We start from the raw sequence: 21,845 nt of genomic DNA, 5'->3' as shown, positions 1-21,845 counted from the left end.
GGACGATGATGCCGTAAAGAGACACCATCTTGGCTGCTCAGAGGTTTTCACGCATCTCTTACTTCCCTTTCCCTGCCAGTTCCCAACAGTGCAAACGTTAGCCATTTGCAAAGGACACGGAACTCCTCATCTGCATGGATCCCAGCAATTTGCTCGAGTTGTTTCCTGCCGTTCATGCTGGTTCATATTTTGTTAAGAGTTGTGTGTTTTCCTCCCTTATGCAATGGCAAGTTAAGAACTGTTTTTTGTCGAGACAAAAACACCAGCGAGGACAAGAACAGATCTAATACACTACGGTTCTTTCTACACCAGCTTTTCAGCCATAGGTATTTGCAATCCTGTTTCAGCCTCCAAAGTATTCACAGGCATAGTAATTTTATACTTCCAATAGATTTATTTTGAGATGTGAAAATCCATTATACTCTTCTCTTTAAATTAGGTTACATCCATCTCAGCTCTTTCTAGCACAATACTGTACAGGTTCAAATGAATTTATTATAATAAAGAAGAATCAACACACCACCTTAAAAATGAACAGTTCTATAAAACCAAGTGACTTAGGTACACCAGGAGCTACATATATGAGACCTAAATGATCTGTTTTAAACCTTACCCACAGCTGGCTAAAGCAAGAAGTTACATAAGCCATCAAAAATTTAACATCAGATTAGTATGGTCACAAGGGCAGCAATAAAACTGCCACCTGGAGAAAGAGCAGGGTTCATTTCAAATGCTCAATGAATACAGCACTACTCCACTTTGCTGGAAGCTTCTCAAATAGCTTTTTTAATGTATTAGTTTCCCGATGTATACTACATGAGAGATGAAGTATTTACAGCCTCACAGTACTTTAATTGATCAGCATATATCCCATCTCCCTTCTGACTTCAGCGATTCAGCCCCGTTCTGCGGGCTAGCCATAAGAGCAGAGCACATCAGGGGAGCGTTCCTGAAAGATTTCATAGCAGCAGACACACTGGGAGTTCTTTAGCGCATCCATGTTGTTAACCTATAAAAATTCTTTTCCTAAAGCAGATTAAAACAAGATTAGTGAGTACAGGGCAGGGTTGGAGTTTTACCCTCCTCCCATTGAATTAATGAGAAAAACCCTGAAAACCTCCTTCATGGGATGTAGAGTTGAACGTTATTTGAGCAGGAAGAAAAAAAAAATGCATTTGGCAGGTGAAATTCCAGAAGATGAATTGGAGGGCATCACTCAATTAATGCAGTCCATAACGTGAATCTGCAGTGTGTCCAAATCAGGTAGAATTTCTTCACATTTGGGACATGAATACATTGAGATATTCCGCTGCTCTGGCCAGTCTTGACTGCCAGTTCCTGCAAGCAGAGAAGATAAATGATTGATTACCTGTTATATTACTTGATTTTTCCACTTTTTGCAGAGCAATTGAAAGAGGATTGGCGGCTTGCTCCTAACAGCCAGAGAATCACGCTCTCTGCAGCTACCCAGTTGCCAGAATAGCCACAGGGGAGCTGGGGAGCTGCTTGCAGCCAAGCAAAGCTGTTTTAAACTGAACACAGCAGGGCCTGGCCCTGTGAGCTTACAGTACCTCTTTGGACAAGGCGAGGCGAGTGTTCCCGATCTGGTGCCCTGGCTCCGTGGCGATTCTGCATCTCCGCCAAAGAGTTTCTGAGAATAAAATAAAATTTAAAAAAAGTCAAGGGCTCTGAAAAAAGACTGAGCAAAAGGTATCTTCCCTTTGTCTCCAGAAAATGTAAGAGGTTTCAAAATAAATCAAAGGATTTGCAAGTAAATCATGTCAACTGGTCATGCATTTAGTTCACAACTGCTGCTCAGAAACAGGACCTAGAAATGCTGCTGCTTTGTGAGATTGTGCCAGGGTCCTGCTGAAATCAGGGTCAAACAACTGATACTAGCAGGATTTGGGCAGCTACACACTTAGGGATCCAGGGCACACTCCTCTGGAAAACTCCAAGAACTCTCAGCTATTCAGGGCAAACTGCAAATTTGATGAAAGCAGAAAAGCAAGTTATACCAGAAAAAGAGTTCAGTGCACAGTTAACGTGAAATATAACTTGATTCTTCAGATTCTGGGCACTCTTCTTGTACCCATGGCTTCCACGAGGTGAGTGGAGGACTCACGGTTAATGTTTCTTTTTTCTCTTTTACAGCTAAGAGTGCCAAAATGGTGCAATTCCAGGGTGTCACAGTACTTGAAACTAGGGGTACTCACTTACCACTGCCACCTGGAGAAGCAGCAGATATCCCTGGCACACATGTAGCAAGCTTAGCTGCAGATTCCCCACTAAAATTGAGGCCAGAACCCAAAGAAACTCAAATAAATCAGCAGGGAAAATTTACCAAGTATGAATCATCCAAAGTGAAATCTTGCTAAGGCACCCAAGTAAGAACTAACATGCCTTACAGACTCTATCACAAAATTAAAATGAGAAGTCAGCCAACTAATTTTTTTTCTCTTTTAAAATTCAAATTAACCAAGAAATAAATGTCTGCAGAGTTGTTTGCCTTTCTACTGAGATGCTAGCAAGACAACATTGGTCAACTCCAGCACACAGGCTAACAAGACAGTCCAAAGGCAGCTCAGCCAAAGTCTATTCTCACCGGCCAAGATCTTCAAGGTTTTGCTGCTCTTTTAGCAGGTATGCCAGCTGGACAGCCAACTGCTCCTTCTCCTCATGGATCTTCTCTCTTGCTGCCCTCTCAGCATGGAAGTCAGAACAATAAACCTCCACCTGATCAGAGAAATTAAATCATGCTGAGAATTTGTAACTTAAGACTGAACCATAGTCATATATTATATGCCAAAATAGCAAATCTGTATGATAGCCTGCATCTACTTAAAATAGTCCCACAGCACCTACACGCTGCAAAGTGAAGACCTGCACTACTTACAAGGTGAAGACGACTCAGTAGTTTCTGGATTCTGTATAAGATACTTCAAGTGTCTTATCTGGGACAGTGCTATTGCCCTCTGCTGTACAGAGGCAGAAATGAGGTATAAACAAGCAGTGAGGAGGTGACTTGACCGATGACACAGACAAATCTGTGGCACAGACAATGGAACAGGGCCAAGATGTCAGTTCTGTGCCTTAAATGTGAGGCAGACCCTTTTTAGTCACTGTTTACACATACTGGTTTGAGTAAAATCATCCCTAAAACATAGGCAGTGATTCTTAAAGACAGTGGTTTTAAATCACAAACACATCTATTCCCAGCTTTTGTTTGTTGTGCCAGACTCCAGCATACACAGTTCCTCCTACAGAACCGTAGGATATGGTGTAAAGGCTCTGCAGGGATCTGCAAGGCAGGCCAAGTAAGGGAATTATGCTTTGGAATTGAGGAAACAGATATTCAGTATTTCAGAGTGAGCCATTAAATAGCTCCTCCTGGTTTCTGAATATTGGGTGGGAGAACTATCCAATTTCTGAAGAAGAGCTGATACCTGAGCACGGAGCACAGCCATGGTTTCAAGGTCCTCCTCTTGCTTAGCAATTATCTGCTTCATTTCATCTATCTGGAGCTGCTTTGCAGCCAGGGCTTGTTCTGCCAACTCCACCTTTGCATTCAGTTGTTCCACCACAACTTTATCCACTCTGTCCAGCTGCAAGGAATAACTATGATTATGAGATGAACTCAGAATATGACACTGCTTGAAGTGAAAGTTTGCTTCTTACTCCTCCTGCCCTTGGAAAAGCTTCCAATTTTGGTCATCAAAGGAACTTGGACTAAGACAGCAATGGTGACTGATATTTTAATTTAAAGGTTAGTTTTGAGCTTTCAAGCTACATTGTAGCAAGGTAAAAGAGAACTCCTTAACAGACACTGCAAAGGATGTTTTCCCACTTTCTAAAATCATACAGAAGGATCTGGCACTTCCATGGAGCCTCAGTTATGAGCAAGACCTCACTGTGGCAGGCATTCTATTTAAGATTACAAAAATGTTTAGAGGTCTACCTTCCCATATTTACAAATTATGCTGCAGGAGCACCAATATGCCGTTGCGTATCACTGATCTCTAAGGACTGGACTCCATACCGCACTGCAGATTAGACCTTATCTAGAAAACATCATGGAAGTACTGATGTGTGGATGAAGTTTTCTATAATTGACAGCACAGGATGTATGTTTATCAGAGCAATGCTGCTATGTTGCACGCTATATTGTGTGGAAGGGGTGACAGTTGTTTCCTGCCGAATTTGTTCCTAGATACATTCTCCCATCCCTTCCCGCTCCCTCCTAATTAATTATGATTTCTTCTTGTGATGAGTTTACCTCTTTGAGTTTCATTTCATCGATTGTTTTCATTGCCTCAGTGAGTTCAGGAAGGAGTTTGCTGTATGCATCCTGCAAGCTACTAAATCTTGCCCTGTTTACGACAAGAAAAGAGGTGAAAGTTTGAAACACTTAAAAATTCTTTGAAATCTAAATAATCTGTTAGAATTTAGAAAAAAAACCACCACCAGCTCCTTGAAAATGAATCTGCATTTCTGATGAGAAAAAATCATGCTCTATGTCTCAACATCTCTCTTCCAATGAGTTGTGTGCTGCTCTATCCACGGACTGAGTCCAAACAAATGTCCTTACTGATCGTCTGCATTTCAGATTGAAGAATCCATCACCCAATATTTTTATAACAAATTCTGTTCAAAATTTAACACCTCTCTTAGGAAGACATCCAAGTCTTGACTCAGAGACTTCCAGTGAAGGAGGATTCGTAAGGAGAAGAACCAGACACAGACTCCAAAGATAATAAGCAGCTTTTCCAGCAGCTGAAGACAGATCCTTCAGGCAGTTCAGCTTCTCTGTACAGCTTGGACTGACATTTTCACACTCCTTACGTGGACTGCACATGAAAGGGAGGGGGGAGCCAGAGCAAACAGTGAGTCTCTACCTCAGCTTCACTGCATACTTACCTCTCTTAGCTGCAAATGTATTGTAGAGACCGCAGATCCCTTCATTAACTTCACTGTCTCATCACTGTAACCACCTGACTTGTCCCTACCCTCCAAGCTGTGGACACATTCACCCCTACTAGTCAATGGGACAGCTGTTGTCACTTTTCTGCTTCCTCTGCTTGTATATTATACCTGACCCTATTCCGTCTTTGACTTTATGACAAAAGGAAGATACAAGTCAGAGCTTACAGCTCAAATTTTCCTAAGTGAGGTGTTCACAAGATGGAAGGATACAATTTGGGCCTAATGTGGAAACTCCAGATTCAAAGTGACACAGATGCTGAGGTGAATGCAGGTTTCTAGTTCAGACTCTACAAACGTAACATGGTTTCAAAGGGTGCAGAACACAAAACTTGTATTTCAGATTCAATTCCCCTTTGGCCAAGTTCCCTTGGACTTCCCTTCCTCACTGACAATATCTCCCTGAAATATAAAACCAAGTCATACTCACTTTTCTTCATGTGTTTTGGCTTGTTCCAGCTTGACCTCTGCCTGCATGCTCTCCACCTGAAGTTCCAGCTTCTTGATAGTGTATATTAGCTGCTGCTTCTCCTCCAATTCTGATGCAGCAGCCGAGCTTTTTCTTTCCAGTACTTGGCACCTGACAGAACAAGGAAAAAAGGTTGATCTCTCCTGTTCACCTTTTCCTGACGGATTTGGCACACTAGGCATAATACAAAAAGATCTTTGTGTGGTTCACTTTAAAGGCTTATTTTGATGAAGAACAAGGAAAGACAAAAATGAATCTATACACAACCATCAGAAAACAAAGCTACTGAAACCAACACTTACTTTCTTACTATTAAGAATCTCAAAGAACTGGAATTTGACAGAAAACTGAGCAATTAAAGTGAGGGTCTTGTAACCACTTTATATAACCTACACAATTGGTCTTCAAAAGCACAGACAGTTCATGTGAAAACGGTCATAACTAGGTCCCTTAGCTTCTTCCCCTAAGACTAGAACAGGGACTGATTATGTGAAGCAGAAAGCAGGGAAGATATGCCTTTACATCAGGAAGGGTTAAAACCCAAATCTTAAAATTCAAGGCGCTGGGGTTCTATTTGTAGAACGAGGTTGGCAGCTCAGATTTTCTGACAATTACTGTATTTCTGTACTTTCATCTCCACTTACAAAGAAGTAGCAATCTTTTACACCATTTCTATGAAACAGATATTTAAGTTGATATCTGTAGAGCTGGTGAGTTTCCCAAGGTGGGAGTTGTCATACAAATATATACTGAGTGTCACGGCAGAACTGTTGTTCTTCTGAACCTTACTTTTCTTGAAGCTTCTTCTGAATCAATTCTGCTTCTTTTAACTTCTCATGGGCTTCCTGAAGCTCTTTAAACAGAGCACAAACTTGCAAATTCAGGGTTTCTACTTCACTGCCAACCTTTTAGAGAAAAAATAAGGAAAATTACATATGGACAATTCAAGATAGGAAAGTTGCAGGCTAATTGAGAGATCTAACCAGGAAGTATCATTCTTTCTCTAGAGAAAACAGCAGAAGTCAGTATGCACCATTACACTCTATGCTCAATAATAAGGCCCCATCCACAAAGCTTCACAATTACCAATTATTCCTAAATATGGCAGAACCCCATTTTGACTTAACACTTTCATAAGATCAGTATGAGTCAAAGACAATACTATTACTGACTTTCCAACGTTGACTAGAATACACCTCATGCAGATGGGAAACACATCTACATTTTCTTTCTTGGAGTTCACAATTTAAAACACACATGAGCAAAGCAGGCAGACTTAGTGATTACTGCCACTCCTCTAAGCAATAGCTATAGTCTATCAAAGAAACATAAACAAATGATCCATCCCTAGGTAGGCTTCCAGTCTGCTAGCATAAGTGAGCTCTTTCGAAAGAGGTGTGACAGCAGATGTAGAACAGAAGAATCATAGAATCATAGAATAGTTTGGGTTGGAAGGGACCTCTAAAGGTCATCTAGTCCAACCCCCCTGCTGTGGGGGCAGGGACATCTTCAACTCGATCAGGTTGCTCAGAGCCCCGTCCAGCCTGACCTTGAATGTTTCCAGGGATGGGGCATCCACCACCTCTCTGGGCAACCTGTGCCAGTGTTTCACCACCCTCAGTGTAAAAAACGTCTTCCTTAGATCTCGTCTAAATCTACCCCCCTTTAGTCTAAAGCCATTCCCCCTTGTCCTGTCGCAACAGGCCCTGCTAAAAACTCTGCGCCATCTTTTTTAGAAGCCCCCTTTAAGTACTGATAGGCTGCAATAAGGTCTCCCTGAAGCCTTCTCTCCTCTAGGCTGAACAACCCCAACTCTCTCAGCCTTTCTTCATAGGAGAGGTGTTCAATCCCCCTGATCATCAAGAAGCAGTTTGGAAGTAGAGAAGTAAAGGAGGCAGACTAAAACCTTAGACTTTCTCCTCCCAGTTATATCCTGCACTGGGATTACCCCTTCCATTCTAGTTTCCTCCGTTCTTGTTTTGTGCAGAAAGCAGAGAACACAGAAGGTTTTATTCGTTATTTATTTCAATTAGGCATGAAACACCCCTCCAGCCAAATGGCCCTCTCCCTACACACACCAGCCTCTCCCACACCACACGCATGAGTACCACAGGACTGGAAGGCTTCAGCTCTTGACTTTTTGAAGGAGAAAATACAACCCCAGATGGTAACTCCGTTACCATTCACTCATGAATCAACTTTGCAAACAAAGAAGAAAATGATTTCTAGTAGAACTGTAATCAGTTTTGTTGTGAGTCACTGGCCCTCTCATTTGGGCTTTAGACCACAGGAAGATCACTGAAGGATCCTGAAGACAGGCAAAAAGCAGGAGGAGGAAAGAAACAGCAGCTGTGTTCTCCTCCAACCCAAGACACAAAGGACACATAAGAGTTTCAATTCTTAAAATATATCCCCACACTCTAGAAGATGTGAAACCTTTGACTCCTGATGGTTTGTAGTCTCTGGAGGTACATCCTGGAGCTTTCCTAAAGAAACATCTGAATCTCATCATCACGCTAGCATCAGTTTAATTGTTCCTAGTACTGTAATTTTCATTGATGTCTTATCTCATCAAATGCACGGAAACTCTCCAGTCCAGCTTGGCAATGAGCTGGGTGGCTGTGGCTAAAAAGATACCAGGTGTATCAAGAGCATGCTGCTGCCTATTTCCTTGAAGAAAAGCTCCAGTTTTCTAACAGGGGAAGTCCACCACTTCCCCAGGCAACTGAAGCAATAGAAGTTGTTCATCCATGATGACCTGTGAACACTCCAGCTTTCATCTCAGAGCAGAAGTGTGGAACACTGCCAGTGTGACTGAGAGGCAGACAGAACACGATTGTCTACTGACAGATGTTGCTGAGGACACCCTCCACAAGCTGCCCAAGCTAGTATCATTCACCAGTCATACCAAGCAAAAGGGACTGAATATAACGGTGTAAACACTCACAAAGCACATTGCACTACGCTTTTTCTATCTCAGAAGCAAAAAAAGAGATCGTTCTTCTACCATCATAGCTGCAAAACAAGCCACAAAATTATTTTATGCAGCAATCCAACTAATCCAATCACACTCACAGATGAAAGCACTGATTTTTGTGAGGTGATGGCATTTCAATTTGCAGAAAACTAGACATCAGCAGAAATTGCCTTAACAGAAAACATGTCAACAAATGAAACCACATATCACTAGCAAAAGTCTGACTTCTAATAAAGCTGCACTGTGAATTCTTGGTCCCTAGTGAAAGCCATCGTAATTCAAGATATTTTACTTAATTAGAACACAAACAATCCATGCTTCTGGAAAGCAAGTCTGGCAGCCTCGCTGAAAAGGCTAACCCGACTCAAAAAATCCCATCACACAGTACAGACTGTCTCTCCCCAACACCCATTTCCTAGCCCGCCCAGGAAAGGAGCAACACCTAAATCATAGCCTCCTAGATCTCTGCTTCTGGGAAGCTTGCAAGCAGCCTCCCAGGGAAGGCAGAGCAATAACTGCAGTGGTGCTTTAAGATGACTTGTTTCAGGAGACCTGGCTGAGGTTAGTCTCCAGCTGCTGTTCGGCAGAGAATGCGCTCTAGCCTCTTCTCCCCCAGCCACTCCTCACTCTCCAAACACAGCCAAAGCGGGTTTGAAAAACTTTTCCTTCTCTCCCAGGATGTCTTCAAATGCAGAGCCCTCAAATGGTCCACACTGCATCCCCCCCACCTTTAATGTAGGTTAAAGATCTACATTTTACAATAGGTGGAGATAACATGAGCTCCACTGACAAGAGCCCTCTGAAGAAACCCAACAGCATAAAAATGGAAACAACGGGTGCCATCACAAGGATCTCACTATGCTGACCTCAATATCAGTACTTAGATGAGGAGCATCTGGCTCAAGCTGTAACTCGGGCAAAGTTGAGATAAAAATACTGGAAAGAATTAACTGAGACATAATCTGCTTTCCTTAGAAAGGACATCTCTTGGCCTGACCACAAACTGGTCTTGTTTAACTAAGCCAGCCCTGCCCTAAAGTACTTGTCCTGGCCTTCAGAAGGGCACAGGTCTCCAGCAGATCCCATAGCATATTTGCTAGCCCCATGCAGCATCTCAGATAACCAACACTGCTTCATACACAGGCATTCTTAGTTGCCTGTATTATGCAGTTGCACTGAACCTGAATGGATCTCCACTGCTATGGGAGCTTACACGCTTATCTCACATAGAGACATCTACAACGGTAGGCACACAAATTTAGGTGTCTGAATCTGGAGCTGAATCCCAACCCCAGCATCCATTCAAACTCTTAATTGAGAACATCAGGACTGAGTTTGCCTAGAACTGTGTCTCAATCCGAGATAGTTATGCCCCACCATTGTAATTCATATTTTTGGTGAGATGTAAAAGAAAACTAAACCAGGTGCCTTATGAGCTCCGCATTTAAAGTCTGTTTCACAGTATGCTGTCATTGGATTCTGATCCAAAAGCTGACCTAGCCAGCAGTGAGGAGATTCACCCAGTCTAGAAGACTTTCTGGAGCTAGAAATGACTGCATCTCTCTGTTTAGTGGGCATGGCCAGGGCAATGAGGTATACCTGCAGTTATGCCACGCTTCCCTAATTCTTGGCCACCAATTTCACCCCTTTTTGGTGGCTGGTGTAATTTGGAACCACCTCTAAGATACGGATTAGAGAGTTCAAAATTCACTTCCATACCCTGTGCAGGATAATTGCCCCTTGCTCCCTGAGTGCAAGTGGAAATCTAGGCCCTGAGGTTGTTGGCCTCAACAAGTAAGCTGTATGTTGTTAAATCTCAGCTCAGGAGGACAGGTACTTACAGCCTCTGAACTCTCCTCTTCTTCCTGTTCAGTTTGTGTCCCACTCTCCAGGCAGTTGCTGGTTTCCTTCTCCAGCTTTGACAGTCTGGAAAACAGAAGGATCCAACAACAATGGATTTGGCCTATATTTAAAGTGCGACTGTGACTATTCAAAGATTTCACGCAAGTGATGTACTCTCTTTCTAACATCACAGCCACAAACGAGAGGCAGAATTGAAAGCACAGACATGCAGGAAATTCTACACAATCATGGCGGTCCCCGAAGAACACAGGACACCCAGCATGTATACTTGATTAAAATGGATGTATAAGTCTGCAGGTGTGGTGAATGACAGTGACATTCAGTCCACAGATCAGTACAGTACTACCACCTTTGGTACAGTCCAAAACTGCTAACCCTTTGGAAATGGGTCAGTCTGTTCACTGAATCCAGTAATTAATATTGCCTCTATTTTCCTTTGGTATTTTCAGAGGCTGAGATTTCCAAGAATCATTTGGCTATGGCTCATTACCTCTTCTAGGAAGACCACGTAGACACCAATTACCGTGACACCAACCTTTCCCAGCAGATAATGTCCAGGAAGTCCTACTCTGTCTCTGCGAAGTGGGGATTTGCAACAGCTACTGCTTAGGCAATGTTCCATGCCTGAACAGTCATGCCGATTTATACCAATATAACTGAGCTGGGATGGACCCTCATGCAGGTCTCACTAGAAAAACTCTTAGACAAGTTTGGAATTAAACTTATTTTAGACATTTCTAAGGAGCTTTTCCAAGGTCACACATTGCTAAACGTAGCCTGCCAATATCACGAAGAGGACTGTAATCCCTGTTTTATACATAGTGATTTGCTTAAGGCCCCACATGCAGATGATTCCTACAAAATCAATTAACTATGGAGGAGCGAGTGGAAAGAACATCCTCAACTAGTCATCATATCATTCTGACATAACCTGGAGAAAGTTGGAACCCAAGAGGAAACGGGTGATTTGTCTTGATCTGTGGTGCTATAGGAAATAATAATAAAACATGGAAACTCTTTTGCCCACGGAAAAGAACCTGGGGTTTATCCCTATAAGGACTACCACAAAAATAAGTTATTACTACGGAGTGCTCACGAAATTCCCCATCCAGGTCACACTGATATTTCAGCTTGTCTCTGATCAGCCACAGACTTGGTAACTGCAGCAGCCCTGAAAGAAAACAGCTCCAAATGTTACAGTGCACCTACTTCATACCTCTCTTTGTGATCCTGCAGCTCCTTCTCAAGTTTTTCCCGCCTCTGAGTTTCATTTCTAAGGCAGCAGAGCAGCTGGCTCACAGTTAGCTCCTCAGACTCCAAATTCTTTGATTCATCTGCAGGTTTGCTCCTGCTTCAAACCAAACCAGATGTAAATAACAGCAGCTACGATTTTACTAGAGCACTCCCTTATCCCTAGTTCTGGGACCTGGTCTGGGAGGTCACCATTTCACCAGTGCTGAAAAATCAACGTTCTGAGCAAAGGGCTCACTCCCAAGAACCAAGACCTGCCCACAAGCTGCTAGCCACAGTCCCCATGCGTGCTTATGCAGTCCTTGTTTTGCGCAGTGTTCAGACAGTCCCCTTCAAGCTGGGGGAACAATTTAGTACTTAAGCAAGGAAAACAAAAGCAGTCAAGACAATACAAAACCTAGTGCATTTATTCTGACCTACTCTGCAGCCCCTTCTGCAAAGTGCTGCTGACTGTTCCCCAAATAACTTGTTTTTTTCCAGTGAAACATGCAACATTTCTTAGCTCTGTCTCATTCCTTTCCAGGAAAAGAAGGCACATTCCACTAAAATGGTCATCAGAAATTGCTTTCTTTTTCAGAAAAAATCTCTTCAATATTTCACCTCTCTCGTATTCTATAGCTCTTTTCAAAATCTCATTATGCTACTGTAGAAGTGAACCAAAACAAACACAAAACTATCTGAAAAATAAGGTAAGTTAACTTCCTGGTGATAAAATATTGTATTCCATTCCCTCCATTTTTATGTCCACCTAGACAGAAAGTCAAAATCCCCTAACTATATGGTAAGATAGGTGGGTTATACACACTGTACATTTCAGAAGCTCAGCTGTAAAACAGCATGTGTTTAAAACTTTGCTTTTGTAGTTCACAACAGAAAGTAAAGGACAGTCTTCTATGTGCTCCTGAGAGCTAGAAATCTTTGGTGAGCAAAATTCAATACCCCAAAGACAGCATTCAGCCAGGATATTTTAAGTAAATAACTTTTATCAGGGGATTTTTAGTGCACAGTTCTACTCTTACAGAAATAAACCTGTCCTGAGTGGATCACGTTTCTCTGAACCTGTTAACAGCACCAGTCTAAAGTTTCAATGTTAGACAAAGACACGTGGTGACACAGGAAATATTTTAAGAGGTATATATACCCCCTGTTCTTGTAGATACAGCCCAGATACTCATCAAAAGGTAACCAAGACACACAGAGAATGTCTTCTTGTAATCAGAGTGTTCTCACAAGCCACCGCTAACGACAAGCTGAGTACTTGCAGCCCAGTCTGTGGTCAGCAACTCTCTCAGTTTCATCCATGATCGTAACTTCTTTTTTCCCCGCCTTCAACTTCTTAACTGCATGCTGAGGGACAAGTTTTCTATGTCATTACATGAAAACGCCATTCTCCCTTGCAGTGACATAGGGAGTGACAGGGGTTTAAGGGAAAACCTGTACATAGAGAACAGCTTTCTGGCCTGCTATGCTCATAGCATTTTCTATATCCTTTCATTCCAAAAGCAAAGGCCAGAAAGTAAATAAGAGAGTTCAGCCACAACCATCTAGCTGCTAAATTGGGGAGTATCCAAAATGGAAAGTTTAATAGTATCAGCTGTCTATGTCCACGAGGAATAAAGGTTCAGCTAGGGGCAAGAAAGTCCCTTGTGCCCTGGAGCTGATGTAAAGATCAAATTTTGAGAAGTAACCTAAACAGAATGCTGGTATCTTAAGCCTAGTAACCTGAAAAATAAGGACTACGTCATTGCACTGTCTGTCTACTGTACCATGATACGCTTTACATCAACCACACACAAACAGAAAAGACTTGAGTTCAGCTTTGAAAGACTGTAAGTCCTCTGATTCTTACCAACATCATTGTAATTGGGTAGAGGACAGATGCTCTATTAGATGGTCTCCAATGACTAGAAGGGAGGGACTCCCTGCAGCCTCTATCTTTATCTTTTCTGTTCGGCCTCCCTTAAAAGCCTGAAAAGCTGGCAAGTCAGCATGTACATAAATGCCTGGCCAACTGGCCAGAGTACGGACTCCCTATTGTCAGCTAGTGAAAATTGGAAGGAAGTATGCCAGAGAGCTGAGGGTCTTTCTGACATGGCAGGAAGGTAGAGCTACTGCAATGGAGGGATGCAAGGCCACAGAAAAAAACAGGATTTTCTAGTGCATTCCTCATAGAAAAAACTTCCCTCACATTGAAAACAAAACACATTGCAGAAGTCTGAATCACACACATCACACAAGAACCTACATACATGTAGACAGCGACGTTACTGGTCATTTCACCACTATTCTCTTGATGTTCCTTTGCAGTTCTATTTATTTCTCCTTCCTAGGAAAGAAAAAACACTATTAGCTTGGTATTTGGACTAAGCAGGACACAGTTTTATTTACTTGAGTTAAGGAAGGAAGAAAAACAGGGAAAACTACTATCGTGGCAATAAAAATCAATAAAACGCAAAACTCCTACAGATCAGTTTCATGTTTGGAAATTCTTAACTTAAATACTTCACATGCCTTTCCCTGTATCTTTTCCAGACTGATCAGAGAAGAGGAACAACAATGAGATTTGGCCTTCTCCTTTCATCAGCAACCTCCATGGCCACTCTCCCCTACAAAGATGACTGGGCACCACACAGCAACAGCCAACATCACTGCAGGTGACTTTAAATATAAGTCTAAAAACCACTCTCCTGCCTCCCAAGAGAACCACGCCTCTGTCCCACTACAAAACTCACTCCTTGACCTTCATAGCTCAAAGGTAAATCTTTGTAGCAAAAAAAGGAGAATGCATCCTTGAAGGTTTCCTGCAGTCTGAAGTTTTCTTCAACAACTCCGAACAAGTTTTAATTAAATTATCTTAATTTCTTGTTGCACTTGTACTTTCCAGAGAGGGATCTGCTATTATGGGGATAACAGACACACATTTTCACATTTTGCCTGTGAAGATTTTTCACTGTCTACAAGAACAGTAGAAAAAGTAGATTTTTGTGCCTCTAGGGAACACTCTACAGCTTTGTGCTTAGTTTTGTTTGCCTGCATCTCTACATATCTGTCAGTAGAAAGTGAGCCCCATTCTCAAAAGAAAACGCCCTCCCCTATGCATAGGTGTTGCCCCTTATCAAAACATAGTACAGATGTTCCCAGGAATTCCAACTAAGATAAGACTCTTAACATTTTGAACTAGTCCGAAGTCACCTGCTGGACCATATTGTTTTTTCCAGAGAGTATTTTTAGTGCGATGGAGGCTACCTATGAAATTAATTTACTTTGAGCATAAAAGTGGAAGGACAAAAATAAATTCCAAGTCCTTTACCACTACACCTTGTAACACACAAGTGCTCCATATCAGGTAATCTAAGAGACCATAGAATCATTTAGGTTGGAAAAGACCTTTAAGCTCATTGAGTCCAACCATGCAACTCTTCTCCCAAATCCACCGTGCCTCTATCTTGTGTTACTGCCGTTGCTGGCAGTTTGCTGTTCCCTCTCAAAGAGGCATAAAGACTTTTCATTGACATGGGTATAGATTCACCCTTTCTATTAAAGAAAGACAGGATGCTAAATACCTCTCTGTACAATGTCATCAAGTAAACATTGTCACTGTAATTACACTCAGAAGTGACTTCCTCATCATTTAGCCTGGTACGAGAAGAAAATTCAGTTTGCAAAAAAAGGAGGACCAAGATGGAACCAAAGTTTCTGGCCGCAGGTCACTGTGTTCTTTTTATTCCCCTCACTTACGCTCATCCCAATCTCCACGAAGGAATCCTCTGCTGAGGAGATGTTCAGCTTGACCTGCAGTTCTGAAATGATGGCTAACAGATCTGCCTTCTCAGCCTGGAGCCGCTGCACCTGGGATTTCAGCTGCCTCGCTTCCTTCTCGGGAGCCATGCAGCCCTCCTGGGATAAACAAACCCTGCATTAGCCAACCAAAAGGAAACACCAGCCAAGGAGCACAGAGCCTGAACATAACAATGGTGTCCCACATCCCTTCTTCTCTGTTTAGGTTTGCCTGGAAAAAACGCACTGTACAGATCCCGGAGTTTACTACACTTTGGTCCACTAGACAGCAAGAAATCTAAACTGTGAAACCAAGTTAATCAAACGATGAGCATCATGCTTCTGGAAGACATGGGCCTGGTTCTCTGAATGCACAGATAATTAGGATGTAAATCTTCACCTGAATCTATGCCTCTCACTACCACGTAGGGTCTCAGCCAACCTACAGAATTATTGTCCAGAATTATTTCATTTTTTTACCCATATCCTCATTCCTCTTTTCCCAAATCTACCTAAGATTCTAGGGAGAAAAAAAATCAGTGGGCAGAGAGCTTTTCCACACATCCCACTTTCAGCCTTCCTCCACCACACAACTTCCCTGTACCCCACCTCCATGTATAAATCTCTCCCTATATCCCTTCCCTTCCACAAAGCCTCTGCCCCTCAGAGATTCTCCCCAAACTTAATCTCTCCTTCCAATCATGACTGTCTCCTTCACCTTCTGCCTCTTCCCGTTCCTCAGGATCCTCAAAAACCTCTCTTAAGCCTCTACATAACCAGGAAGCCTCATTTTTTTCTCTCCTTTAGATGCCTCTCCCCATTATTAAACTTTCCCTGTGAGTTTGTTTCTTCCTCATTTTGTAATCCGAGCCTTCCACCTCCTGGTAATGCCTTTATTACACCACATACCATCAATGTAAATTCTGGACAATTCCTGGAGTCTGAATTACATTCTAATCTATCATTCATGCCAAATCTCCAAACTCTTGCTCTTTGCTCAGTGTCTCTCATCCCGCAGTACCGCCCTACCCACCTGACTTGCTGCTGTCTCTGATACTGTGCTTAGGCTGTAAGAGGATGCAATTAGCGTCAGCTCCAGCGAAGAAGAGCGCGCTTTACAGCAACCTGTGCTAACAGAGGTACGGTTTTGAGAAAAACCCTCCTATGAATGCTGGTTTATCACTAAAGGAGGCAACACAATATATCTGTGATTTACGTTGAGTGAAACAGAGATGTCACTTAATGGTAGCAATGGACTATAGTCTATCTCAATTAATAGTAAAACACAGAGGTGAGAGAAATTAGACTAATTTTAAATTAGATGAAATTTTTTCATGCTCTTTCTAAACAAACAAAAAAAAGAATTAAAGTAGAACTAAAGCATTCAAGAGGGAAAGTCATTTTGGCTTAATGACAGTCAGCCTGAAAATCATGATCAGAAATGAAAATGTCACTGTCTAAATTACAGTTATCACTGGCTGATAAAACTGCAAAGAATCACAGAAGAACCAGGGCTTACTCTATGAAGCTCTTGGAATGAGATAATTAGAAGAGATTTATTTTTACTTATCTGGATGTTGGATTACTCAAGCAGTTTGGATCACTCTGTCAATACATACTTCAAGTATTCAAAGTACAAGAAGTTCTAAAACAGGTAGAGGCAGAATAAATCCTCTGCTTCCCCATAAAAACTATTCTAGATTTATGAAATTCTGAACTTCCTTGACAATCCTGAAACACAACTTTTAGCCTGTAAAGATTGTGTAAGTAATACTTACACAATCACACTATTTATGCATGACTTTCTTCCCCCTTGTAACTTCTGAACTCATTGGCCAATTTTGATTTACATGCTGAAAAATTTCTTACAGAGTTCCATAAAATAGGCAGTCAGGAGAGAAAAGGAGAGTCTACTAGTGACTCCGTTGAGAAAAAGGCTAACATGCTCATCCTTCATCAGGCAACAGAGAATCCACATGGGTCCTGGAGGTACCAGATACCAGGATGCATCAGTTTGGCTCTGCATGAAACTTCTCGTTAAACACCTCTTCACATGACCACATGGGACACAAAGCAGGTTTTGTTTTAAATAGGCTTTGTCCATAGATGGCTTCAGTACTACCTGCAAAATGTTGCCTGCCTACTAAGCAATCACCTGCAACGTTAGAAATGATGTGTTACAGAGCCAAAGGTAAGACAGAAGGAGGAAGCTCAGTCAGACTCAAATGGGGCGGCAGAAGTACAGATCTAATCTGACCTCAGTAAAAGAGTTTTCATGAGAGGAGAATGATATAACAACAATAGGTGGCAGGTAATTTTTTTTTTTTTGCTTACATGTCAACTTCTCCCTCGAAACACAAATACAAAAGCAATTAAGCGAACATGAGAGATAGATAATCTAACGAGCAAAGGGAGGGATAAAGTCAAGACATACCCAACAGTAAACAAAATAAAGAATGAACAGTTAGCAAGAAATGTTAATTTCTTATGTCACAAATGTTAATTATTATTGTTAATTAAATGTTAATGGCAATGTAAATTATCTCAGGTGTGGCACAATTTTCTGTTACTATACTCTGAGAAGCCTCACTTTACCAAATAAGTCAGGCCAAGACCTCTTCTTAGAGCATAAGGATAAAAATGGAGATGTTAACAAATCTCCAAACCTCCCAGTGTGATGAAGGGACTGAATGCTCCAGACTTTCAATTCAAAAACGTGTCAGTCCAACCAATTCCTTATTTACCATTTCAGCTCCTTCTTCTCTTTCCTTTAAGCTCTGAAGTTGTTGCTGTAGCTGTTCGTTTTCAATGCACTTGGCTAGCAAGCACTGCTTAGCCTCCTTAAACTTTAGCTCATAAAACTCTCGTTCTTCTTTCTGCTTCTCTCGCCAGATGGAAAGTTCCTCATATCGGTCCTTCATAGCTTGGTTATGCAACTTCATGGCTTCTGAACGATAGCCAGAGACAAGACATTGATTCACGTTAATACTCTGTCAATGAAACAGCAGATTTCCACTACACTGAGCTCAGCATTCTTCAGTATCAAATGGGTTAGCAATAATTGGGTATGAAATGCTAACCTCCTTCTCGTGTACCTTAAATACCAAACCAGAACTAAACATTATAGTTCGTTAGCACTATAATAAATAGCATTAAATCCACTGCTGAAATCACATGCCCACACTCTCTCACTTCTTGACTTACTCCTAAACCAAGAAGTACAAGCAAGAAGTATTCTTCACAAGAGGTACCTGGTATCTTGCTGCGTGTGTTACTTACATGATCAATCCAAATGAAACTACTGAACTGAGATTCTGAAACTACTGAGACTTGGTAGGGAAAACAGACATCCTAGACTGGTAAATTACTGCATGAAAACGGATGCTATCAAATCAATGCTCCACTTGAACATTTGGTTAAGATTTGATTGAAAACATTGAAAAAAATATACCTGACAACTTACAGCAAAGTCAGTTCCCCCTGGCTGGAAAGCTATGAGTATGTAACAAAGTCAGTATATAACAATGTCAGTCTTACTGTTGCAAAATGCTTACAAGATTTTTAGGAAGAGTCAATGAAAGTATTTCAAACTTGCTTTTTTTAAAGCAACAAACTCAAAGCCAGTTGCTTGAAAATCTTTTATACATTGTATTTTCTAGTAACTTCCATTATGTCCTGATGTCATATTATAAACTGCCAGCAAATCCTTCAGGTTATATAAATAAATGTAGCTCTGGAGAATGATTCTGCAAGGTATGAGTTACAGCAGCTGTAAATATGGTCCCAAGACATTATCTTATATAATATAGGACCTTTTAGCAAAATACCAGAGGTACTTCTAGAAACAACTTTCCTGCCAGATACCCATGAGACTCCAAGGCAGAGAACTTGGACCGGGTCCAAAAATGATTCAGGCAGAATTTAAACACTAGTGTAAAATCACAGCACACAAGATATGTGACTTCATGCTCTGCTGCCACATAAACAGTGAGGTACCTCTGTCTTTTACACAGAAAATTCCCAGACACCCTTGGGTTTTGCTCTATGCATTTAAAAAAAAAATTCCTATCTGACACCTAAACTCCTGGGATCCAGAAACAAACCTATCTCACCTGAAGGACTCAAATCATTAGGCATTTTCAGAGAAACCTATTGGTTTCTCCCAGATAGACCCTGCCATGGCCACCACTTCCTCCTGAAGTACAGAAGGTGCTGCCACATCTAAACTTTCATAGTCATTATTACACAGTGCAGGAGAGCCTGCTCCAATTCCCCTCTCTGCCCAGGAGGATGAAGCTCCTTTCAAACATCATCCTCACCCAAACTGTTCTGGGCACTGTGCAGTATCCACCCCTCCTGATGCAGATATGGCAAAATGTTAGTCTGTCTGTAATGGAGCTGCCCAACAGTCCTAAAATGCAAACGAAAAAAGCTCTTAGAGGTTGATGAGCAAAGAGCATATCACAGCAAGAGATTTTTCACCTCACCTCCTAAAATACACAGTGCTATACTGCTTATATGTATAATTCTAAAGCAAATCAGTCACCCATACATTGGGCTGTTCTTCCCCTAATCTTCCATACCAATTCAATTTGATGTGTCCTATCAAATCGGCCTTGCCACTTGCAGAGTCGTTTATACAGCAAATGCTACCCAAGCATAAAATGTTATCCAGCAAGGGCAAACGAGCACAGAATTCATAGTCATAGGACAAAAAAAACCACAGAAGAGACTCAAGGCTTTTGCATTTCAAGACCAGTTCACATGCACATTCACCTTTTAACTCATTGTTCTCAGTGATTAGTTCTTTCATCTGTTGTACCATCTCTTCTGGGGTGTAGGTACTAAGGGCAGGGGCAGCCATGCTATCCGTTCCGTTTTCCATTTTACTCCTGGGATGCTCTCCATTTTCAGCAGGATGGCTCTTCAACTTGCTGGACATCTCTGAAGCGTCTACTACAAGGTTTGCAAAGAGAAAACTCTCAATTTCTTGCCAATAAAGGTTTATAAAGAAAACATAACCATACCTTCATTTTATTAAGACAAGCAAGCCACGTGTCTTGTCATAACACACAGGCACCCTCCAATTGCTCTGACGCTGCTACACCAGAGTATCCATGAGTCTGCATATCCCATTAACCCCTCAGGGGGCTGCATGAATAAAGCAACTGATCCCCGAGACGTCTCCCGGACTAACCAACCCTTCCTCGGGAGCCCCTTGCTCTGGGAATGAAACAACAAGAACCCTTGTCTCACCCACTCTTCCCTCTTTCCTCACCAGCCCTGGGCGTGCGCAGCCTGACGGTATTTTGTGAGGTCGGGAGCTCCCGTCCCTGAAGCGCGGGCTCCGACGCCCGCCCGGCCCTGAGAGGGCCTGGGGCGCCGCCGCCTCCCGCTGCCCCGCTCGGCCTCAGCACGCCCCGACGCTGCGTTTCACGCCAAAATTCCATTTCCGCTGATTTTTAACTTTCATTTTCGCTTTCTTGTCCCCTTTTTCCTTCTCCACCGCACACCCGGCACCCCGCCGCGGTACCGGGGGAGGCTGAAGCACCCGCCTCTGCCCAGTCACGGTTGCTCGGTCCGGCCGCAGCATCCCCCCCCCCCCGCCACCCGCCACCCTCGGGCCGGGGCCGGGGACGGCCTCCGGGAGCCGCAAACCGGCGTTTCCCCGCTTGCCCTTCCCCGGGCCGGCCCGCCCTCCCCGCAGGCCCACCCCGGATCCGCCGAGTCACCGGGCGAGCCCGCCCAAGGCTACCGCGACGGAAACCGGCCGCCGCCCGCTGTCCCCCCCGCGCCGGGTTCGCCTCAGGGACAGCCACCACCGCCCCCCACCGAGCGTCACCCCGCTCACCCGCCTCACAGCGCGCCCATGGCGGCGGCAGCGGCCCGGCTCAGCTGACTGCCGTCCCCGCCTCCTCCGCCTCCGCGGGGACTTCCAGAGCTCCGTGCTGCCCGCCCACCGCCCGCCCGGCGGCAGGGCAGGCTGCGGTCCTCCCTGCGGGTGCCAGGCCTCCCGTCCCAGCGCCCTCGCCCTCTCCGGGCACGTAGCGTCTCCCTTCCCTCACACAGCCCCCGATTCCCGCCCTGAGGAACCCAGGAACCGCCAGCCGAGCGGGAACGGAAGCCAAATCCCCCAAGGAGAAGCAAGGTCGTGTGGGGAGCACACTGCCCGTCACGGGGGGAAATCGTGGGTCTCCACAGGAGAAGAAAGACAGACTAGAGGCTATGGAGGAGCAGAGAGCAGCGTCAAGAGGGATGATTAGGATAGGGTTCTCGTTGCACGAGGCCTAAAAGACGTGATCAGGCAGCGGGTGTGAGGCAAACAAAAGGGAGCGCTTTTCACACAGGGCATAATGATGTTTTAGTGATTATTGCCACGGGATCAAATCAATTAGGATGGGGTTTGCCCGACTATGGGGGTGTCGCCCCATAATGGCTGTTAAATGTGGCTGGATGCAGTGTCTGGGCCGGGAAGACCTTAAATGCCTGGTTCCCAGGGATGGAGTTAGTTGGGGCAGTTCATCCTTA

At 43.3% G+C, this 21,845-nt stretch overlaps 1 protein-coding gene across 5 annotated transcripts; it reads right to left on the bottom strand.

The window, feature by feature from the left end:
• Window positions 1–371: 371 nt before the first annotated feature.
• Window positions 372–21,239, bottom strand: OPTN (optineurin). 5 transcript variants are annotated; one of them, XM_076354218.1, is made up of 14 exons: window positions 21,169–21,239; window positions 20,094–20,273; window positions 18,062–18,264; window positions 15,279–15,437; window positions 13,790–13,866; window positions 11,506–11,640; window positions 10,268–10,352; window positions 6,239–6,354; window positions 5,411–5,560; window positions 4,277–4,370; window positions 3,447–3,605; window positions 2,606–2,736; window positions 1,572–1,651; window positions 372–1,338 (listed from the first exon to the last, which is right to left on the bottom strand). In XM_076354218.1, the coding sequence occupies exons 2-14, from the start codon at window positions 20,257–20,259 to the stop codon at window positions 1,217–1,219; spliced, it is 1,677 nt and encodes a 558-aa protein (XP_076210333.1). In that variant the 5' UTR covers window positions 20,260–20,273; window positions 21,169–21,239; the 3' UTR covers window positions 372–1,216. The 5 variants fall into 5 exon arrangements, with proteins under 5 accessions (XP_076210333.1, XP_076210422.1, XP_076210175.1 ...); XM_076354307.1 differs by lacking the exon at window positions 21,169–21,239 and adding an exon at window positions 21,031–21,089; XM_076354060.1 differs by lacking the exon at window positions 21,169–21,239 and adding an exon at window positions 20,596–20,925.
• Window positions 21,240–21,845: the final 606 nt, after the last annotated feature.

The sequence above is a fragment of the Aptenodytes patagonicus genome, chromosome 1, assembly GCF_965638725.1.
Source record: "Aptenodytes patagonicus chromosome 1, bAptPat1.pri.cur, whole genome shotgun sequence".
In the NCBI taxonomy this organism is placed as follows: Eukaryota; Metazoa; Chordata; class Aves; order Sphenisciformes; family Spheniscidae; genus Aptenodytes; species Aptenodytes patagonicus.
This window is presented reverse-complemented; position numbering and strand designations above follow the sequence as displayed.